General features: G+C 53.9%; 1 protein-coding gene across 3 annotated transcripts; it reads right to left on the bottom strand.

Moving 5' to 3' along the window:
- Positions 1-498: 498 nt before the first annotated feature.
- On the bottom strand, positions 499-20,603 carry ZDHHC1 (zinc finger DHHC-type containing 1). 3 transcript variants are annotated; one of them, XM_066242406.1, is made up of 13 exons: positions 20,324-20,603; positions 13,512-13,600; positions 13,015-13,061; positions 11,461-11,703; positions 7,105-7,280; positions 5,470-5,571; positions 4,959-5,083; positions 4,725-4,883; positions 4,391-4,503; positions 1,612-1,694; positions 1,228-1,366; positions 1,081-1,096; positions 499-971 (listed from the first exon to the last, which is right to left on the bottom strand). In XM_066242406.1, exons 3-13 carry the CDS (start codon positions 13,021-13,023, stop codon positions 688-690), a joined length of 1,449 nt encoding a protein of 482 aa, XP_066098503.1. In that variant the 5' UTR covers positions 13,024-13,061; positions 13,512-13,600; positions 20,324-20,603; the 3' UTR covers positions 499-687. The 3 variants fall into 3 exon arrangements, with proteins under 3 accessions (XP_066098503.1, XP_066098504.1, XP_066098502.1); XM_066242407.1 differs by lacking the exon at positions 13,512-13,600 and having other exon boundaries at positions 1,273-1,366; XM_066242405.1 differs by lacking the exon at positions 13,512-13,600.
- Between the last annotated feature and the right edge of the window lie 1,246 nt (positions 20,604-21,849).

The following is a 21,849-nucleotide window of genomic DNA, read 5'->3' on the forward strand; positions in this document are numbered from 1 at the left end:
AGTAAAGGCGGGGTGTAGGATCGGGACGGCCCCTTCCCTCAGTGACAGTGGGCAGTGGAATCTAGAGCTGGCTCGCCAATTAACGTGTGGCATCCCCAGGTCACAACTCAGGAGCACAGAGGAAAGGGGACAATGGGCAAACCAAGAGTGCCCGTCCCAGCATCCTGATCCTCCGACGGCCATCCCACCACCAGGAAAAAACTGGACCTCCCGGGTCTCTACACCCGCTGCTGCCTCCAGAACTCAGAGCCTGCTTTCCCTCAGGCCTCCGAACGAAACTCTGTCTGAATTCAAGAAGAATAACCTCCTCCAAGTAGCCGCCTGGGATCTTTCCTAAGCAGGAGCTCTGTACCTGAGCACCTCGGGTCCTCGTTTACTTCCCTATGACAATCTGGATAGCCACTCACGATAAGGGGGCCCACTGCCTCTATGCCAACGGGCAGTGGTCCAACTACTGAATGGCCCGTGGCCCTTGCTATTAAGAAAGTATGCAGTAAGTCCGCAAAAGCATAAAAAAGTTTATTGGAGCATCATGGCCGGTGGGGCGGGTATTGCTGAGTCGAAGGGGAGGGGTGCCGATCCTGCCGGCCGTAGGGGCTCCTAAAGTGCACTCGATCCGCGAGGGCGGGTGTTGCATAGAGAGTCGGGCCGGCCGCTCCTCCTCGGCCCTCCTGCCTCTTGGCCCAGCTAAGCCACTCCGGCGCCTGGGCTGCCCCTCGCCCCGGGCTCGCCGCTGCTCGGGCTCACGAAAACAGCAGGCACGTGCGCCGGCAGCCCCAACCCGGGCTCTCGGCTCCTGTCTCCGGGGGCGGCCAGCGCAGCGCTGCCCAGGCACGTCTGAGCCACGGGAGTCTCGTCCATGGACTCAGCTGATGCCGAGTGGTAGGTGCCTGCGGGGCCGGCGGCATGCACCGGACTAGCACCCGCGGAATCCAACGAGGAGCTGGAGCCGTGGCCCGGGGCCTGGGGCCCTGCGGGGGTGGAGGGAAATGTGAGACTAGGGGCTGCAACTCACGCGGGCCCCTACCTTTCCTTCCCTCGGAGCTCCCGTTGCAGGATCCAGTCAGGAAGGGCCCTCACCCGGTTTCCTCTTTTTCTGCAGAAAAAGCAGGGAGCTGAATGCGTCTTCCCACGTCCCACATCGCCAAAAAAGGCAGAGGAGTGAGGCAAGAGAGAAGCTTCTTTCACATCCCCTTCCACCACCCCGGCAGGGCACAGTACCCCTACCTGGGGTTGGATCCGGGGGAGGGAGGCAGGGCACAGTGCCCCTACCTGGGGTCGGATCCCGGGGGGCAGGGCGAGAGTTTCTGGGGAGGAGGGCGGTGGAGGTTCCACTTGGCCGCTGGTGGCAAGGAACTGGGAGAGACTGAGGGGAAGCGGGAGGGTTAGCTCTGGATGTGGATGATCCCTCAAATCCCACCCAGCTGGAGGTCCTCAAATAAGCCTTCCTTCCTAACAAACAATAGATGGGCATTAAATTAGTCTGTCCAAGGGCAGGTTGCGCTGGATCCAGACCCTTGCCTTGGTCTGGGCCTACCCCCTTTCTCCTACCTCATATGGCCCTATGCCAATGGGAGATGCACAGCTGGCACATGCCCAGGTCACGCTCACCTGGCATTCACTGCAGCAGGCCTTGCCTGGCCAGACGGCTCTGGGCGCACAGGGCTGAAGGTCCGCATGTAGAACTCCATCTCCTGGTGAAGGTGGGGGCAGGGAAGCTGGGCGGCCGGGTGTGGACCCAGGGCCTTCTAAGTCCCAAGCCCACCCAATACTAGACAGAACACATCCTTTCTCAGGCCTCTGTGGGAGGTCTGGGTGCAAAGGTCGGCTCTTCTCCAGGCGTCTCAGCCATGCTGGAAAAAACCCTCTGCAGGATGAGGCTTAAAACACCCATTTCTGGACCTCATCCCATCCCCAGACCTCACTCCAGGAGGCCCCCAGCCTCAGGGGTCCAATGCATCCAGCCTGTAGCTACTCCGGACAAGGGGGCTAGTGGGGCTCAGATCTGCCCTCTCCTGCTCCTCTCCCATCCCTGGACTCCAGTCTGTGAACCGATTTTTCCCCAGCTGAGACACCAGGCAGCCAGCTGTTAACAGGCCAGGTGTCACCCAAGGTTGTGTGCATGGCTCCCATGGAGCTAAATCCTCAAGAGTACCAACCACTCTCAGCTGCTAGAGAGTGCTCCATCTCCCCCTGCCCCAATCTGAAAGGGAAAGCAGTAGGTGATGGAAAAAATAGCACTGCAACCCCATCAGGGACCAGGCTCTGTCTTGTTTAGTAGCTGATCCTAACAGCAACCCTGGGAATTGCAGACCCAGTCCCTGAAAGCAAAGGGGCCTGAGGCAGAGATGTGGCAGGAGGGGCCTAGGCCGGCACCCCAGCGTGCAGGAGTGCTCCAGCTCCGCCCAGGACCACCAGGACTGCAGGTGAGAAGACCAAAGCCAAGAAAAAGCCAGCCGTGGGAGGCCTAGTGCCAAGGGTGTGGGGCGGGACCTCGTCATCCTGCCCCCGCCCCACAGGGATGGGGAGGGCACTGGGACAGCTGTCGCCTGGTCTGCAGCTGTTTCCATGGAGACCCAGGCGTCCTGACTAATGCAGAGACGACAATGTAACAGCAAACGCGGTCTCTAAAACAAGCCTATGTTTGGGGGCAACGGCTCCAGAGTGGGGCCCCTCCCGCATTCCTGCTCAGGGTGGGGGTGGGGAGGCTGCCTGGGGCACTGGCAGATCTAGGGGACAGAGCCTAGCTGGCCACAGACTGGCTGTACAAATGTAGAGATTGAAGTCTTGGTGAGCCCATGCCCAAGCTCTGCCCAGGCTGGCCCTTTAGGAAGGAGAGTGGAAGTGCCAGCCTAAGCAGAGGGGCCCTGGGAAAGAGGAAGGGATCCGAGGCCAGGCACAAGGACTAGGACCTCAAGGTGAAATCCTCCCTCCACATCCTTCCTTTCCCCACTGTGGGCCTAGCACCCTCCTGGGCCCAGCAGAGAGGGGCAAAGCCACCCTGGTGTCCCTAGGCTCCAGAAGGGTTGAGCACAGGAAGCTGGCAGCTATAGAGGATGGTCCCAGAAGCCTGAGGGCCAGAGCTAGGTCCTAGCCAGCTGAGAAAGTCTGAGGGTGTCACCAGGGTATCCCCACTCAAATATACCACAGCTGTCCCTAGGATCCTCCCTCAGAGATCTTCAACATTTGCACATTCCTGAGTGGTACTGTGGCACCTCTTAGCCTCTGCTCTCTCTTCTGCACACCCCTCTTCCCACTGAGGAGGTCTCCCTCAGGTCATTTGCAGATGATATTGAATGTCCTTGCTGCTGGCATGTCCAAGCCCAAAGCCTAGGTAGGCAGTGACTCCAGGGCAGGGTCCCAGAGTCCTGAGCCTGGACATCCCAGGGCCTGCCCTGCCTCAGTGGGTACTACTGTGCAGCTTGAGTCTCAGGGTCCTCTGTGAAGTCGGGATGAGGCTGATGCCCACTCCCCAGGACGCCTGCCACTGTGCTTACACGGGGTCAGTGCCTAGCACCAGGGAAGTTACACAACAGTGTAGCAGGGGGTTCTCTACCAACAGCCAGCACTCCCCCAGACGTGGCAGCCTGGCCCACCCCTGGCAATGAGAACAGGAGAGGCGAGGTCCCAAGCCCTCTCCTAACCAGCCCACTAGCCTGTGTTTGTGTCCAGTTGCCATAAGAACTTGGGACCCAGGGTTCAGCCTTCCCAGCAAGGGCCTGCCTTCCGAGTCCCTGGGCGCTCTAAGGACTGGACCCCTCCTCCCTCTAGCTGCTGACCCCAGGAAGCCACAGGGCGTGAGAATGGGGATAAGCTGGTCAGCAGCTGGGCTGGCCAGGCCCTCGCCTGCCTAGGCTGGAGTGTTCCCACCTCGGAGTGTCGAGACCTCAACTCTCCCCAAACCCAGCTTCTATTTAACCTTTCTTGGCTTCAGTATGCTCATCTGCAACATGGATGTAGCAACACTACTTGCTTCATGGTCTGTTATAAGGATTAAATAGGGTTAATAGGTATAAGGGCTCAGGGTCATAGGTGGAGATGACAGCTGACACAGTCACTGGTCCATCCCTCTCTTCCCTCATAGCTGCAATCTGTCTAGGTGCTTCTAGGCTCCCACGTTCCAGACCCTCCGGGCTTGGAGCTGGACTTATGCATACACTGGGTCGGGGAAATGCAGAACTCCTTTCTGCTGTGCCCACACTCGAGCCAGAGGGTGTGCAGAGTACAGACTCGGCTCCACCCCTGCTGCCCAGCACCCTTACCCCAGCTGCTTTTCCAGGCCTGTTCCTTTGCTCTTTCTCATCACTGGCTGCTATCTGCACAGCCCAGCACCCCTTCGACACCCAGACCCCATCTCCCACTCCCTTAGCCCTCAAAGTCACTGCTATACCTGAATGGGCCGCATCTTGGGGGGACATGACTCAAGCTGCCTGTGGGCGCCCTTTGCCTCCTGTGGTGGACGATGTTGTACGATGTACTCATAGGTGGTGAGCTTGTGCCACACTGAGGGGGTGAAGAGAAGGCTCAGTGCAGTGAAAAGGATACCCAGTCCCAGACTGAAACCACTGTCCCCATATGCACTGAGCCATGGAGTGAGACCAGGCCACCATAGAGAGCCAGCAGTGGGAAGGGGCGCAGCCTCCAGGCTCTACAGCCCAACTGGTACCTCCTGCAGCCTAGGAACCCCTATCCCCTGCAAAGCAGGTGTCATGGGGGGCACTTACTGAGATAAATGTGGAAGCAGAGCAGGTGACCAAGCAGGACTATGGAGAGCAGGCCCAGGAGGATGAGTAGGGCCGCCAGGGCCAGGATAGCAGGAGCCTGTGTCTTCACAGGGGCAGCAGGCAGGAACACGAACCACACATCCGTGAGATTCTTCAGGACTGCAAGGCACAGATAGACTGACCACAACAGGCCCTGGGTTAAGGGACCGGAGCAGGACTGGAGCCCAGACTGACCTTCAAAGTGGTGGCTGGTACGCAGGTGCATGGGATTAACAAAGAACTCCACGAAGACGTAAGTGGCCAACAGCACGAGGAGCAGGACACCCAGTAAAGCAGATGCCACACTGTGTAGAAAGAGCCTGGGCCCAGCCGTGGGCAGCTGTCAGCACCCGGGTGCTCCAGCTGGGTAAGAGCCCAGAGCTCAGAAGGACCCATGGTTGGGACCGGAAGTAAGGCTTCTGATCCCACAGCCCTAACTCCTCACGAAGCCAAAGGCTTAGGGCAAAGGTGAAGATGGGCGGCCACCCCTTTGGGTCTCCACTTTTCCCTGGTCCAGCAGAGGGAGGACCCCAAACCTACCCTCCGCAGTTCCAGGAGGCAGCCATCAGGAGCACACACGGATGCATTTCAGCTCCTCCATGGACTCCCATCCCCGCCCCGCCCCCCTTTATAGTCTCTATGCCCCGACTCACACATTCAGACCCACGCATTCCCAGGCACCCGTGCAGCCCGGGCCGGCTCTCACCGGTAATTCCTTTCGCCCACACAATTGTTGAGCCACTTGCAGTGGTGGTCGAAGCCGCGCACGCACTTGTTGCAGGCACTGCAATGCTTGGAGCGAGCGCTCCTACGGGAGGGGAGAGGGCACAATGCGGTTGGCCCACTCGTCCTCCTCTTCGCCGCAAGGCCTGGCAGGAGCGGCAGGAGTCCGCGGATGGAGCGCCAGGTCTGGAGCGGGTTACCCACCCGGCGCCTTCGCTGGACCGCGGGGATCGGCTCGGGGAGCGTGCGCGCCCTCTGGCGGCACTGCGGGGCGGGGCACTCGGAGGAGGCAGCGTTTCTCAAAAACTGGGGACCCTGAGGCGGGAGGAGGTGTAAGGGATATTACAGTGTCCTACTGGGGGCTGAGCACCGAGTGACGGTAGTGTGAAACGCAAATGGGGCTTTCTTTCGAAAGAACCCCTGCGCGGTACCTGGAGACGATGCAGACTGGGACCAGGGAGAAGAAAGCAAGGCTGACAGGCCCAGAGCCTGCATTGCTCTTCCCAACACCTCAATTTTTTGAGTAACTGTTTCCCTGCTAGTCTAGGGGAATTATACTGGCATTCTAACAGAAAACCTCAGCTTGTCTGTGCTCATTCAAAGGGAGCCAATGAAAACGGAGCAGGGTGACATTTGGGTGAACTCAGGGCAATTCACTGCAGATGAAGTGAGACCACATTAGGAATGCGATTCCCCCAGCCCCAAGGAGGGACTGAGGAAGTTCAAAGAAGTGTGAAGAATGGGGAGCCCCCCTCCAAAACTGGACAGAGTTCTAGATGGGCAGCACCTGCCCAAGCACCCACTGAGGAACAATGCACTTGTGCCTAGTGAAGGAAAGGATGCCGAAATCCTCATCCCATGGACTCTCTTGGTCTGACCCCCTTCCAACAGGCTGCCTAAGTCTTTAGATTATAAGTATGGAGCTGGCCTTGGACCACAGCCTCATGTCCAGTCCTCTCCTGAGACTGCGACGCTCTAGGACGGTGAGGAGGGGGCTGGAAAGGCAGTCTGGCCCAGCCAAGGGGGTATGGGACCCACACATTCTGACTTGTTTCCCCCCTCCCAGCATGACCGGAAACAAGTCACTGGGCCTCTCTGGGCCTCAGAGTCCTCGTGAGAAACTAGGATAACAGTATCACTTCCAGGTCCAGGCAGGCTGGTGTGCCACGTGACCGCAGGCAGGCCTCTCAGCCTTTCTGAGCTTTGGGCTCTTCCTCCTTTGTGGAGAAAGATGCTGCCCATCCTGCAGGATGGTTGTTCATAAGCGCTTGGCACATAGTAAGTTCTCAAGTGTTAACTCCCCTCCCTGTCCCTACCTGGGGATGCTCGTGAGAGTGGGGTAGGGGGTGCCTGGCAGAGTCAGTCAACAGAAATGTGTGTTTGTAGGTCTGTGGCCGTGGGTTTAGAAATGCTATTCCTCATCTTCTGTTTCCTACCTTCTCACCTTCTCACCTCCTCCTCCACCCAATTCTCTGTCACTCCATCAAAATTCTTGATGGTATAAGACGTGTGTTATCATGATGACTAAAACCCTGGGCATGCCCCTCTGCCCTGAGCTCCACGGACAGTTCCCCAGGCACATTCACCGCTCACACACCCTTGGTCCGCAGGCACTCACACATCCACGTCGCACAGATTGCAGTGCAGGTCTTCAATCACATGTGCATGCTGGCTGCGGTTGAAGATGGGCAAGGGCCCTGCATAGCTCTTGTCCCGCACATTGGTATCTGCTGGATCGATGGAGACAGCAGTCAGGTGTACCACGAGGTGGCCGACAAAGATGGCGCCCATGCACTGGCCCAGCAGGTTAAGGGCTCATTCCACACTCTGCCAGCTGGGAACCCCACCCGTTTCCTATGGCCAGAGAGCTGTTCTCCACCTCCATGTGACTCCCTCGCATAGAAACTCTTAGCCCGTGACACCCCCTACCTCCAGGACCCGAGAACTGCCTTGTCAGACCTCTCCAGTGTACCCAGCCCCAATGGAAGAGGGGAGTGGCCATCTGGTAAGAGAGCTCGCAAGGGCGCACTGCCTGCTGCTGCTGCCAAGGGGCTCAAACACAGGGCCATGGCCTCACTGTTCCAGGCCTGGCACAGGCCCTGGCTAGTCTGACCTCCAGTTTTTATTAGTTTCAGATTCTAAATGAAGTGAGATTGAAAGAGACCATCTTCTAAGGTTGAGGGACCCAAAATATAAGTCCTAAGCTTGTTTGTCTTTCTTTCACAGGAAGTCTGCTCTGAGAGGGAAAAAGCCCTTCTCTCGGTAGCCAGGCCAGACGGAGAACACTTGCGAATGGGGACTCATACACCCACTGCCGCCCTGACCTGGAGCCCAGGTACTTGGAGTACTTGGAACCCTGGAGCTGAGCATCTAGGATGTCCTGACGCATTCAGGGCCTGACCAGAGACAGCATATCTAATTCCTGGGGCTGAAACATCTCTTCCAGGACCTGTCTGCTCAGTGATTGGACCAAATGCTGGACATAAGTGTGCTGACAACTAGCTGTAAAGTCTAAATGTGTACAAATTCACCAACAGATTCCACCTAGGCAGCCATCCACCCTCCATCATTCATCTTCCATCCATAGACTGTCTAACCTCCTTTTTTCCCTTCCTCCTCCTCCTCCCAGCAGCCAAATTTCCCTACACGTCTGCAGGAGCCAGGCCCTGCCCTGATGTGCTGTACCCTAGTACCCTAGTTGAAAGAGACAATCCTGTGACCCATCAAAACCCCTCCCACAGCTCTGGCTACGGGTCAAACCTTTACCTCTTGCCTGGGTTATTCCATAGTCTCCTGACTCTGCTCCTCCTCTCTGCCTCCTCTCGAGTCTGGCCTTCACTTGGCCCAAAGTGAGCTTTGAAGAGCTTAAACTCCTACACTGGCTTTCAATGGCCCTGAAGCTAGAGTTTACTCTTCAGCTCAGTGCCGAGGCCTCTCATGCTCTGGCTCCTCCCAAACCTCTCTGGTGTCAACAACCGCTGTTTCTCCCCATTCCAGCCTCTCTTTGGACACACTGAATGTGGGCAAACAGACTCCTGCCTGCTCCAACCCTTCTCCTGCCCCCACAGCCTGGCTCATTCATTCAGCTGTTTACTGAGGTCTTTCTCTATACCAGGCACTGAGGGAGATGGCAGGAGCAACACAGGCTTGGTCCGCAGCCCTAAGGAGCCTACAGTCTGGTGGAAACACAAGTGTTAATGAAATCATGGGTTGGTTACAACAAAGAAAGATTCTTGGGAGTTTCTGTGACCTCAGCTAGGCTGAAGGGATCCAGAACGTTTCCCTGAGAAAGCATCGCCTTGGAAGGCAGAAAGGGGCCGTGGCTGGTTACGGGGGCTCATGACTGCCGTGCAAGAACACGGGCCCATGTCACCAAAGTCTGGCTTTTCAGAAGGAACCAGAAATCTGGATTTTATGTTATGTCTCTCATTTTTTAAAACGTTGACAAGGAAATAATTTTTAAAACTCACCTGCCAAAAGAACACTCAAGAGGTACTTTGTGTGTTAATTATCCCTCAATTAAAAAAAAATTCTGTAGGCCAAACTGGTTCATGGGCTGTCAGTTCTTGACTTCTGACTTAACTGGGTGTTAGAGAGATGAGGGGCTTTCCAGGCAGACCTGGTGTCACAACAGAGAACAACAGAGGAAATCATGTAAGAAGAGGTTGGGGAGATGGGCAGAGGCCAGAACACAGAGAGCCTTGAGCATCTTGAACCTCATCTCTTAAGGCAGAAGAAGCCATCAGAGGGTATTTACTGGGAGAATAACTTTATCGTATTTGATTTTTGAAAGGGTACTGTGACTGCAGGGACACAGATGGACTGGCCGGACTGAGGGCGTGTGTGTGGGGAGAAAGGTTTGGCAACAAAACGGTGCCTAGGTAAGAGAAGCAGATGGCCGTGGGGACTAAAAGAGGACAACTGAATAGCTATTTAGGAGGTAATATCAATGGGACTTGACGACTGACGGGATACAGGTGACAAAGGAAAGGGGCAGAGTGAAGAGCAGCTGGACAGGTCGGTTAAGCACCAGTGAAGAGGGAAGCTGTGAGGAGCAGGGGTGCATCTGGGCCTTGGTGTTCCTGGTGCAGGTGGCCCACCTCCTGCCCCCACAGTACGCGTGGGAGCCCCGACACTGCAGCTACCGGGACGCGCTCTGGTCTGCAAAGCTTTCCTGCAGCTGGAGGCAGAGCAGCCCAGGGCTGTCTTGCTTATCTTTGTACCCTGGGTCCCAGGCTGGATGCAGGCCAAAGGGGGGTACTTGGTACACATTATTACCTCCCTCTTTCCTCAGGGTCCCAGGGGAGCCTGCAGAAGGAAGGTGGCTTTGACAGACAGAAGGAGAACCATCCAGGCCTGGAAATGGAGGTGCCAGACCTGGTGGCTCTGTGACCCTCCACATTGCCCAAAGCACTGAAAGCAGAGAGAAGAAAACCCTCACACCGTGCCACTGCCTCAGTCGGGCTGCTTGAGCAGGTACCCAGCTAGGTACTAGCTGGGTGATCTCAAGATGTCAGTCTCTCTGCACCCAATGTCTTCGTAAAGGGAGAGGAATACCTTCAAACTACTATGAGGATCAAATAAGATAATCCAAGAACCCCTGGTTGGCACAGGGCCTGGCACACAGAAGTGCTCTTATTTACTGTTACTTGTTCTGATGGCACTCACACCACACCACACCACACCACACCACACGGCGAAACCCAGGTCATCCTGAGTGAGAGATGTGCCCTTTCCAGGTCATGAGAGGAACATTCCATGAAACATCCTAGTTAACAGCCCTAAGTCCTATTGGTCACCTCAGGGAAAGTCGTTTCCCAGCTACACAGCTGATGACTAGGCCCAGGGGCGAGTGGACCAGGAAGCCCCCAGTGACATGGCTAGTGTCTGAGGATGGCAACTTTCTCTAGACTCCTTCTCCACACTCTGGCCCCTGTCACTCACCAGACCCGAGTTCTGTGTTTCCCTAGAGCGCATGCTCCCATGTATGGCTCATGCGCTCTGGTGCTCAGACACAGACCCTTGTGTGCTCTCTGTCCCCACCCTGGGAAGTAGGCGGGGCTCTTTCTGTCAGACAGAGGAGGAGGCGGAGACCCAGAGAGCTGGCAGAAGCTGCTCAGCCTGTGTAGCCCTGAGGGGGCAGAGCTGGGACCACACTCCTGCTGCTGACTATGAAGCACTGGAGTTTGTCCTCGCGGACCTCCGCTAGCCCCTGAGCTGCCTCCCCGGGAGGCCCAGGGAATCGCTGCCGCGAGGCACGCCCGCCAGGGCACAGTCACAGGGGCACCCTCTGGGCGGGAGGGCATGCCGCCTGCTGCACCCCAATCTCTCGGCCTTGTAGCCACACCCTCTGCTCCTGGGGGTGTGACCAGGGCTGGGGCACTCACACCACTGGACTCCTGCAAGTTCATGTTTGTCACTGTTCCCAGGAGACCTCCAGGGCTTCTTTACCCCTCCTCTTGTCAAGTCAACCTCACCCTAAAAGGGCATGATTTTAAAATCAATGAGCTTTAAACAGTCCTGGGTACAGCATAATAATCTGTCCAAAATAAAACCACATTTTAAATGTACCAGAAACTTGTTTTGTAAAAGAATTCTACCATGACTCTTTTTGAAAAGTGAAAAATTCTTTCGTAAATGGAATAATTACTCTCTAACTTATCCCTTGTTGAGCTCTGGACACAATTAGCTTAAAGAGGGCTTCCAGGCGGTAACCTGGCTGATGAGGTCCCCTTCTGTGTGCAGCTGTGAATTCTCAGGGTACCTTAGGGCTCTTGGCTCACTGCATTGGGCAGAGGGGTCAGATGGAGGTTGGAGGCCAGGCAGGGGGCCAGCTGGTCCCCCCACCCCAGGGAAGAGACAGGGCCTGTCTCTGCTCTCTGGGGCTCTAGAGCCCAGCTTCGGGCCTCCACCATGTCCGCCATCCACTACCGCCACAATTCCTTGTACCAGCCCTACGCTTTCCCAAGGATACAGAATAGCCAATGGCCACCCAGTGGTGAGGCAGGAGGGGAACCAGGACCCCAAAGCCGATCACAGCGAAGAAGAGGTACAACAGCCAGGCCACGATCTGGAGCGGGTGAGGAGGCCAGCTCCACCCATTCCGGCGGGACCGCTGGCCCTGCAGCTCCGGGGAGGGCCTGCTGGCCTGTGTGGGTGCCGTCCACACGCTCTTCTCAGGGGCTGTCTTGTTGGAGGGCTTGTTGCAGATGTTCATCTCCAGAGGGAGGAAGAGTAGAGAGAGCATTAGCCTGAGGCGGCCCGGACTGCAGCCCAGAGCCCCTACATGCAGCGAGTTTTTGGCACGGAGGGACTAGGCAGGGGTGTAAAACCACCTCCCAGCTTCTCTGTGGGGCACCCCATGCCCCAGCATGAAGTCAGGTAGGTGGGGAGGGAGGTAGTGGAGTGCTGGGCTCAGAGCCCCAGAGCCAGCTTTGGCCCAGGGCCCTGGCCAGCACAAGGTAGGAGGGCCCAGGGTTTATTCAGGACACAGTGTGGCTGCCTGTTACTCAGAGTGTCTGTCTCACAGTCATCAAAGCTGAACCCAATAAGACATGTTCTCATCTGCTAACAATATCAGGCTGGGGCCAGAGCGATGAGAACACATGCTGATTCTGTTACGATTAGTCACCTTCGTTCTGTGGCCCAAATGCAAGTGTCAGTGAGGCTACCCCTTACCATCTGCTAAGGGAAATAGTAAATGGAGTTGTCCAGAGGGGGGGCTCTGACCTCTGTTTCTAGGCAAGCATGTAATCCCTTTATGACTGGGGGGACCTTGAACAGTCTCCTCTATGCCTCAGAAGGGCTACCTGAGACTTCTTGGCTGGGGAGGAGCCAGCACTCAAGAGAGAGGGAAGGAATCCTCCTTGGTTCCCTCTAGCAGAGGAAATAACCGTGTTTCTTTAAGTAAAATCTGGGCCTGGAGCACTGGGGACAGAAAGGTGGTAGGAGGACGTAAGGAAGCTCAGAGAAGGCCAGGCCTCGCCAGATCCTGCCACCAGATGGCAGCACTCCCCCATGCCGCCATCCTTAGGCCCAAGCGCAGGCCTACTGGCCAAAGTCACATGCAGGGCAGGCAGGGTGGTCCTGTCATTATAGGAAGAAGAGCCCCAGCCTAGTTAGTATCTTCCAGGCCTGAGGTGGGACTAGAGCCTTGGCAGACAGCACCATACTTGGGGAGACAGGCCAAGTTGGAGCTCTTAGTGGGAAGCCCAGGAGTTGGGGACAAAACCTTAGAACCTGGACTCTCATGTGTCCATGACTGTGGGCCTTCCTCACTTCTCAGTTCAACGAAATGGTACGTGACCTTTAGAGCCCACTAAAAGTATCTCCTCAGCCAGGGGTACCTCAAGTGGAGTTGAGGCCCTCACGCTCAGTCTTATTGGACAAGTCGCTTTGGCATTTGGAAGTCTGCCATCCCCCTGTCGGCCTGCCTCCCGTTACCCCAGCTTCTCCTAAGGGCAGTAAATGTGCTGTGAGTCACTCACCTCTGTTCCCCACCTGCCCTCCCCGAGCGCCCAGGACATACCTTGTACATAGAAGGTCCTCAGTAAATGTTTGCTGACCTGAGAACATCTGAGATAGAAGGAAACGTGGGCATGGTCAATGATGTGGAACCCTGGTCCACCCAAAGCCACCTGGCCCGCTCTGCCCTGCTGCCAGTCTGCACAGCGACCATGCATCCGCAACCCCCCCCCCCCCGGTTCTGCACAGGCATCATGCGCCCAGACCTCCTCCGCCCCGCCCTGCCCTGCCCATATGCTAGTACCAACCGCTGAACATTCACACTTAGCCACTCTGCCCTGCATCCCACCTGAAGCTCAGAGCCAGCCTGGCATATCTGAGCCACCTCTGAGTAGCCTCATCTCAAAGCTAAATGAAGTGACTTTAGTTTACTTCCAGGGACTCAAATGAAATCCCTTGGCCATTTGCTTTGTCTTCAATAAGCAGCAGCAAAAGGTAAAGAAAAAGAGCCCCAGTTTTGGGGAAAACACATCTAGGTTCAAATCCTGGCTTTGTACTTACTAGCTGAGTGGCCTGAGTTTCTTCATCTGAAAAACGGGTTGAGTACAGATCAGCGATGCCGTAGGTAAAGCCTGACACATAAATGCTCCCTAAATGGTAGACAGCATAATTACCCTTAAAACGGCCCTCTGGGTGGGTTGTCCTCATCTCTCCAGACTGAGGCCACTGCATCTGATATCCTATGAGATTCATGTCCAAAGTGATGGGCTTGGTTGAAGTTGCTTTCTTACCCAAGAAACACAAAAGCTGGGCCCCTGGATTGCCATTCTAATCGTCTTACCTTTGATCAAAGGTGACAAAGGAGACTGAAAAGCTGGCATCGCTTTATTTTGGATCTCCCCAGTGGTAGCAAATCTTTGTCGTTGATTTTTGAAAACAGTCAAAGCTCACCAGGTCAAGCCCTGTGAATACATTTCAGCTGGGCGGTTGAGCTCAGGGGAGTGGGCAGACCTCTGTGGCTTGCCATTCTCTTCTCTAGTGACATCATACAAGGGCAACAACTTTGAAAGGAATCCATGGATTAGGATCCCGAAGTCCTGGCTTTCTGTTTGCCATCCTCACACCTGCAGAGCCCTATTTCTTTTTTTTTTTTTTTTTTTTGCATTTTTCTGAAGCTGGAAACAGGGAGAGACAGTCAGACAGACTCCCGCATGCGCCCGACCGGGATCCACCTGGCACGCCCACCAGGGGCGACGCTCTGCCCACCAGGGGGCGATGCTCTGCCCATCCTGGGCGTCGCCATGTTGCGACCAGAGCCACTCTAGCGCCTGAGGCAGAGGCCACAGTTGAGGGACTTTCTAAAGAAAGCAGCAGAGTTACATGGCTGACATGTCTCCACTGCCTGGAGTGGGTTGGCAGTGGCCACGGGCACCCCAGCCTTGGTGCAGCCCAGATACCTGAGGTGAGAGGAGTCACCATCGGAGGCCAGAAGCTATACCAGCAGCCTTTGGGGTGGTTCTGACTGCAAACCAGGGTACCCTTGGCTCAGAGAGGTCCCCCTGATGAGACTGTGGAGGAGGGGACAGAGCTGATAGGTCTGAGTCCCTTGCAGCAATGGCAGCAGTCTAGAGCAGAGACCCGAGCTGGTCAGGAAACATGCTACCTGCCCCAAAGCGTGGGCCAGTCTGCTCTTAACTGATGACATTTGCCCTTACAGAATTGGTGATAGCAAATACCTTTGACCCAAAAGATGTTGATTAAAAAGGCTGGGAGATCAGAAAGAATTCAAGAGGGCCTCAAGCATAGATGGGACCAAGCACTGTCACCAGAGCCAGGGACTTCTCTGGCCATTGCTCCCCATTCTGCGCTTCCCTGGGAGACCAGACTGGAAGGTCCACGGCTCTCTCCTGGACAGTGTGGCCAGCTTCTGCTCTCACACCTCGGCCCAGCCAGCGCTATGGGGGCTCAGTCCTCTAAGTGCACTGAAGGTGTAAACAGATGAGACCTGGCTCTGCCTTCAGGGGCTTTCTTTCTGGGGACCCAGACAGACCCAGACAGACATCAGGACAATGGGCAATGGGTATTTTGGAAGCCTTGCAAGAGCCATCCATTCAGTGTGACAGAACACAGAGTGGAGGGGTTGGGGACAGCGGTGGGGCAGGCAGGGTAAAGAGGGGGCTTGGGAGGGAGGGAGGGAAAAGCCCTGGGTGGCTGCAGGGTTAGATCACAGGGGGTCCAGTGAGGAAGCTTGGGCACCATTACAAGAGCTGCAGGGAGTCACAGGAAGTTTAAAGCAGGAGAGTGACAAAGGTGATGGGTGTTTGGAAAAGCTTTCTAGTCACAGTGGGGAAGTGACACCAGCAAGCTGGGAAGCGGAGGGGGCAGTGACACACAGCAGCTCAGCAGCCCTGTACTTTGGGAGGAGATGGTGGTCGTCCAAGGTGGAAGTCAAGGCCACAAGCCCCACCCACCCACCCAGTGCCTGCAGCTGCATCTTTGGTGGGCTGAGAGATATGCAGGCCTTGATAAAAGATTTTTCATGAACCTTCTGCTGCCACAGGACAAATCACAGAGTCAAGCTGGCAGAGACAGAGGGAAGACAGGAGGGGAAAGTTCCCATGGAGTGTTAAGAACCAAAGGCAGCTGCCACCTTGTAAGCTGAGTACCCACCTGGCTTCTAAGGTGGGCTGGAGGGGTAGTGCATGCCCTTCCTTTTCCCAACAAGGTGAAGCCCAATGCCAAAATGATGATACTCTATTCATGTTAACATTCACTTGCTAAAAGCCTACAACAGCCTTTTCCAAATAAAGTTAGGCTATCTCCATTTTGTTAAATAAGGGAATTCATAACATTTCAAGTTCTCACTATGAGAAACATAGAACATGCGACAGTAGAACAGTTGCATGACTGATCTACTTCCCTCTTGCCCACCTCTGCTCCCACAAAAAAAATATTTAGAAATGTGATTCTGAATTTCATGCATGGTGTTGTCCAAAGAACCAAAGTAAAGAGAAAAGTACCAGCCCTGGAGAGGGCATTCCTGGATTCCTACAAGATGGCTCAGGATTTTAGGGAAGAATCAATTCAATTACTAAAGAGGGTTTGCGGAGAGAGGCCATGGAAGTAGGAGGATCAGAGGAGTGATGGAGTCAGAGAAAAGGCTTGCAGAGCCCAGAGACCTGAGCCCACAGTGCAGAGAGGCAGCCTGGAGCAATGGACCAGGGCTAAACCCAGAGACAGAGCGGGTTCTGGTTCCTGCGCTGTGCTCACGGATTGAGGAGCGTGGGTAGGGGGCGCAAATTTCACAAAGTCACCTGTGTGGGTCTCTCCTTCGCTCACCTTTCAAAAAAATTAGCTAGAAGGCAATTTGACAAAGCCTACCAAGCTTTAGAACACATATAGCCTTAGGCCCACATTTCATCTCTAGGTATTTATCCTATACATATCCCCACAAAGTACACAAAGATACATTGCAGTCTTGTTTGTAAGAATAAAGGACAAGAAACAACATAAACAAACTATGGCACATCCACACAATGGAATGCTATTTAACATCAAAAACAAGGAGGGGGAAATGACAGGTAAGTGGAAAAACAAGCTGTGTGATGGCTGTAGAGAATGCTACCCTGTGAGCGAAAATGGGGGGGTGGGGACAGACACCTGTGTTCCTGCGCCCTGGTTCTCTCTGGGCCGAAGTACAGGACGGCAGAGTGGCAGCCTCTGGGAAGGGATCTCATGGCTGGGAGTGAGACAGACTTGCTTCAACTGTGTACTCATTGGTACTGTTTGATTTTTCTTTGTTTCCCATGTGCATGTACATGTACTACTTTTTTTTTTTTTTTTTTTTTAATTTTTCCATTGATTTGAGAGAGAAGAGGGGGAAAGAAAGATGGAGGGGAGAAAGAAAGAGTAAGACGCATCAATTTCTTGTCCACTTAGTTGTTCCATTTAGTTGTGCACTTATTGGTTACTTCTCGTATGGGCCCTGACTGGGGATCGAACCTTGGGGGGAAAGAAAGATGGAGGGGAGAAAGAAAGAGTAAGACGCATCAATTTCTTGTCCACTTAGTTGTTCCATTTAGTTGTGCACTTATTGGTTACTTCTCGTATGGGCCCTGACTGGGGATCGAACCTGCGACCTCAGTACACCAGGATGACCCTCTATCCACTGAAACTCCCAACCAGGACCCATGTACTGCTTTTGAAAAAAGTTTTGTTAAACAATAACTAACTAAGCGGTGTCACCTCTGGCCCTTCGGGCCCCACTAGGCTGCCATGTGAACCAAACCCACTCACGTGATCCCGAGTCCTGCACCACGCCAAACAAACAAGGAACTCTTCCCTGACAACCATACAAGAGGGCTGCGTTTCAGTTCACTGCTTTCTCAGTCTGGAGAGCAATTCTGACTCATTCAGCTGCAGAGCTGTGAGGAAGAGCCACAGATCTCCCTACCAGCTGTTGGGGGTCTTATCCAAGTCAGAATCAGATAATGAGACAGCACAACAGAGGACTTGCTGGGCAGGACCTTGTTCTAGTCCTTGGCTAAGGGCCAGCTCCTCATGACTCCTGAACCCATAGGGAAGGTACATGCCGCAGGAAGGTTTTGCTCCCAATCATCTTTTTTTTTTTTTTTTTTTTTGAGAGAGAGAGACAGACAGAAAGGGAGAGAGATGAGAAGCATCAACTCTTAGTTGCATCACTTTTTAGTTGTTCATTGATGGCTTCTCATATGTGCCTTGACTGAGGGGCACAAACTGAGCCAGTGACCCCTTACTCAAGCCAGTGACCTTGGGCTCAAGCCAATGACCTTGGGCTTCAAGCCAGTGACCTTTGGGCTCAAGCCAGCAAACTTGGGATCACACCGATGATCCTGCGCTCAGGACAGCAACCCTGCGCTCCAGCTGGCGACCTCAGGGTCTCGAACCTGGGACCTCAGTGTCCCAGGTCAACACTCTATTCCCAGTGCCACCACTGGCCAGGCCCAACCACCTTTTATTTTGACTAGAGGATTTATGGTTGCTGTGAGTGATTTTCTATGGATATTTAAAAAAATAAGTTATTTGTTTTTCTCCCAGGATCTGCTTTTAAAATAATTTTCATTTAACATGCCCAATTTAACCACCTAAAGGAGGGCAACTGTTTTACAGTATAAAAGATCTTTTGTCTTTTTTTTCTATTCTTTTCTTTTATTTTTTTACTGAATCCAGAGAGAGGAAGGGGGTAGGGGGAGACAGAAGCATCACACTGTTCCTGTATGCGTCCTGGCCAAAGACTGAACCAGACACCTCTGCATTGCAGGACAATGCTCCAACCAAGTCCACCATCCAGCCAGGGCAGCATAAAAAGTCTTTTAAAAAATGTTTAGGGGCAAGTACTTTGCTTATTAAATTCCTGATAGGTACCAGAGAAGTCTCTGGCCTTCAAATTCTATAAAGTGGCTATAGTTTAACTAAGAGATGCCCTTCATGACAACTCCCAGAAATAAACTGGAACTTCCAGCCCTTCTCACAGACCTCTCCAGTCACTGGTCTCAGATGAGGCTGGGCTCCTGACATAAACAACACGCAGAGGTCTGATGCTAGGGCAGGAAAAACTCAAAACTTCAGTCATTCCTGAGTTGAAGTGGCCTGCAAACATTTTCTGTGCCATGATCTCCCTGAAGCAACCACTGCAAACGGATTCAAGTTAAGCCAAGGAGAGGGGACAAGGAGGAGGGAGTAATGTGGAGCAGAAACAAGGCCAATGAGCGAAGGCAAGGTCTGTTGATTTTAACCAGGAAATCAACTCACATGATTGTAGGAGTAAGCCTTGAGGAACACCCACCAAGAAGCAGTCACTAAGAACAAAGTTGTGACAACAAAGAAAAACAAAAGAAAAAAAAAAACTGGCTAATTAAGCACCAGTGTTGCTTTTATTCTGCCTCGTGAAGATTATCTACTTATAAACCCATCTCCCACAGTGAACCACCAGTTCCACAAAAGCAGGGACCACCCGTCATCCATTTCTAAACCCAGCTCTCTTTCAATAAGGGAAGTCAAGCCACTTCTTACCATCTCTGTTGCCATCACCCTAATTCAAGCCTCCATCAGTGATCCCCTACAGAGTTACAATGATAACCGCCACCCGCATTTAGAAGTCACTTCTGTGCCAGGCACTACTCTAAGTGCTTTGATGGAATTCACTTCTTAAACCCACACAACTCTCTTGAGTTAGGTCCTATCATTTCAAACTGTTCTTATAGACCTTTCCAGTCTCTGGTCTCAGAAGTAGCTGGCCCTCACTTTCTCTCTTATAAACAACATGCAGAACATCCCCCTTTCACAGATGAGACTAAGATCATGTAGGAGGCAGAATTAGAATGACGCTCAACCGACTTCTTGGTGCTCCCCGTCACCACCATGCTGTCCACAGCAACAGAGTGAGGTGAGCTTTTCAAAACTTGAAACTTCGCCTGACCAGGCGGTGGCGCAGTGGATAGAGCATCGGACTAGGATGCGGAAGGACTCAGGTTCGAGACCCCGAGGTCGCCAGCTTGAGCACGGGCTCATCTGGCTTGGGCAAAAAGCTCACCAGCTTGGACCCAAGGTCGCTAGCTCCAGCAAGGAGTTACTCTGTCTGCTGAAGGCCCCCGGTCAAGGCACATATGAGAAAGCAACAACTAAGGTGTCACAACGAAAAACTGATGATTGATGCTTCTCATCTCTCTCCATTCCTGTCTGTCTGTCCCTATCTATACCTCTCTCGGACTCTGTCTCTGTCTCTGTAAAAAAAAACAAAAAACAAAAAACTTGAAACTTCATCAAAACACTTTGATGGCTTCCTCCTGCTGCTAGGATAAAGTTGAAAATCCCACCACATCCTTCAAGGCGCTCTCACCCTTTCTGTTCCTTAATAGTACTTTGCTGACTTCAGACTTTTGTAAATGCTTTCCCTCTTTCAGAAACACCCCTCCCCTGCTCACAATGCTGGCTCCTTCTCAACCTTCAAGTCTTAGCTTCAGTCACCTTTGACAGCAGACCTTCCCTGGCCACCTCCTTCCATTTCAACAGCGGATCATTTATCCGCACCTGAAATTACTTTAGTTGTCTCTCGGGCGCCTATATCCTGCACCCCTCCCCTGAACACTTCGTGAGGGCTGGAGATTGGCTGTTTGGAGCCCTCTGTGGCCCCGCCCCTGGCACACAGTAGGCTCTCAATACAGATCTGGAAACCTGGTAAATACTGGAAGAAAGCCCCGCGCTCTGACGGATCCCTGGAGCCAAGGCCGCGGGCTCCAGGCCGAGGCGAGCGCAGAACCCGGCTGGGCGGCGGCAGCCCGGCCCGGTGGCTCAGGCCAGGCTTCGAGGTGAGAACCGCGGCGGTAGCTCCTCACCTGCGCGTCGTGGCGGCCGAGCCAGATCGGCCCTGCCAAGGTCACCCAGCGGTTCAGCCCTCGCGCCTGGCTGTCCACCCTCCCCAGGGAAGCTGCGCTTCAGACCCTCGCGGCCGGGACGGCCCCCGGGACCGGGCGGCGGCGCACCCCGGAGTGGAGCCCCATCCCGGGCTGCGCGGCGGAGATTAGGCCGGCGAATCTAGGGCTCGGGCTCCAGCGGGCTGGCTGTACAGCCGGGCCAGGCCGAGGCGGGATGGACCTCGTCCGGCGCTGGACCCGTTCCCCTGGCAACGGCGCGCGCTACGGCGCCCCACAGCGGCCAAACCGCGCTGCGTCACTTTGCGCTGGCACCGCGGCTGAGCTGTGGTTCCTCAAAGGACCCCTTGAATCCTCACCCGGCCCATTCCCCATTTCTTTACAGCTTTTATCCTAGAAAACTCATTCCCCCATCACCCCAATCCACAGCTTGTCTTCTCAAAATTCTAAGTTGTTCCAAAGAGCTCCCTTCCAGCTTCTCCCGAGACCACTATTCTCAGGGAGATTCCTGCACATTTCATAGAGTTTGTGCAGGGCACCGACTTACCATGGGGAACACCCGTAAGATCCCTGCTCTTCATGGAGATTACAGGATAAGGCGAAGACAGAACTAGATAAGTAAATAAATATGCAGGTATCCCATAATATAAAGTGTGAAGTATATATTTATTTATTTATTTTATATGTGGCAGAGACAGAGAGAGTCAGAGAGAGGGACAGATAGGGACAGACAGACAGGAACGGAGAGAGATGAGAAACATTAATGCTTCATTGTGGCTTAGTTGTTCATTGATTGCTTTCTCATATGTGCCTTGACCGTGGGGCTACAGCAGACCTAGTGACCCCTTGCTCGAGCCAGCGACCTTGGGTCCAAGCTGGTGAGCCTTGCTCAAACCAGATGAGCCTGCTCTCAAGCTGGCAACCTTGGGGTCTCGAACCTGGGTCCTCCACATCCCAGTCCAACGCTCTATCCACTGTGCAACCGCCTGGTCAGGAAAAGTGTGAAGTACAGTGTGTCCGTAAAGTCATGGTGCATTTTTGACCGGTCACAGGAAAGCAACAAAAGACGATAGAAATGTGAAATCTGCACCAAATAAAAGGAAAACTCTCCCAGTTTCATACCTATTCAGTGCAGTTCGATGTAGGCTCACGCACAGATTTTTCAGGGCTCCTTAGGTAGCTATCCCGTATAGCCCCTACAGACTCGTCACTGACTGATGGCCTACCAGAACGGGGTTTCTCCACCAAACTGCCGGTTTCCTTCAACTGCTTATCCCACTGAGTAATGTTATTCCTATGGGGTGGCGTTTCGTTATAAACGCACCAATATTCACGTTGCACTTTGGTCACTGATTCAAATTTAGCGAGCCACAGAACTCACTGAACTTTCCTCTGTACCGTCCATATCTCGACTGGCATGGCCATGGGCTGTTCCGCTGTATACACGGTGTTACATCATCATCTGCACTTGCACACATGCTGCCACCTCA

This window comes from Saccopteryx bilineata, chromosome 9 (genome assembly GCF_036850765.1).
Source record: "Saccopteryx bilineata isolate mSacBil1 chromosome 9, mSacBil1_pri_phased_curated, whole genome shotgun sequence".
Lineage (NCBI taxonomy): Eukaryota > Metazoa > Chordata > Mammalia > Chiroptera > Emballonuridae > Saccopteryx > Saccopteryx bilineata.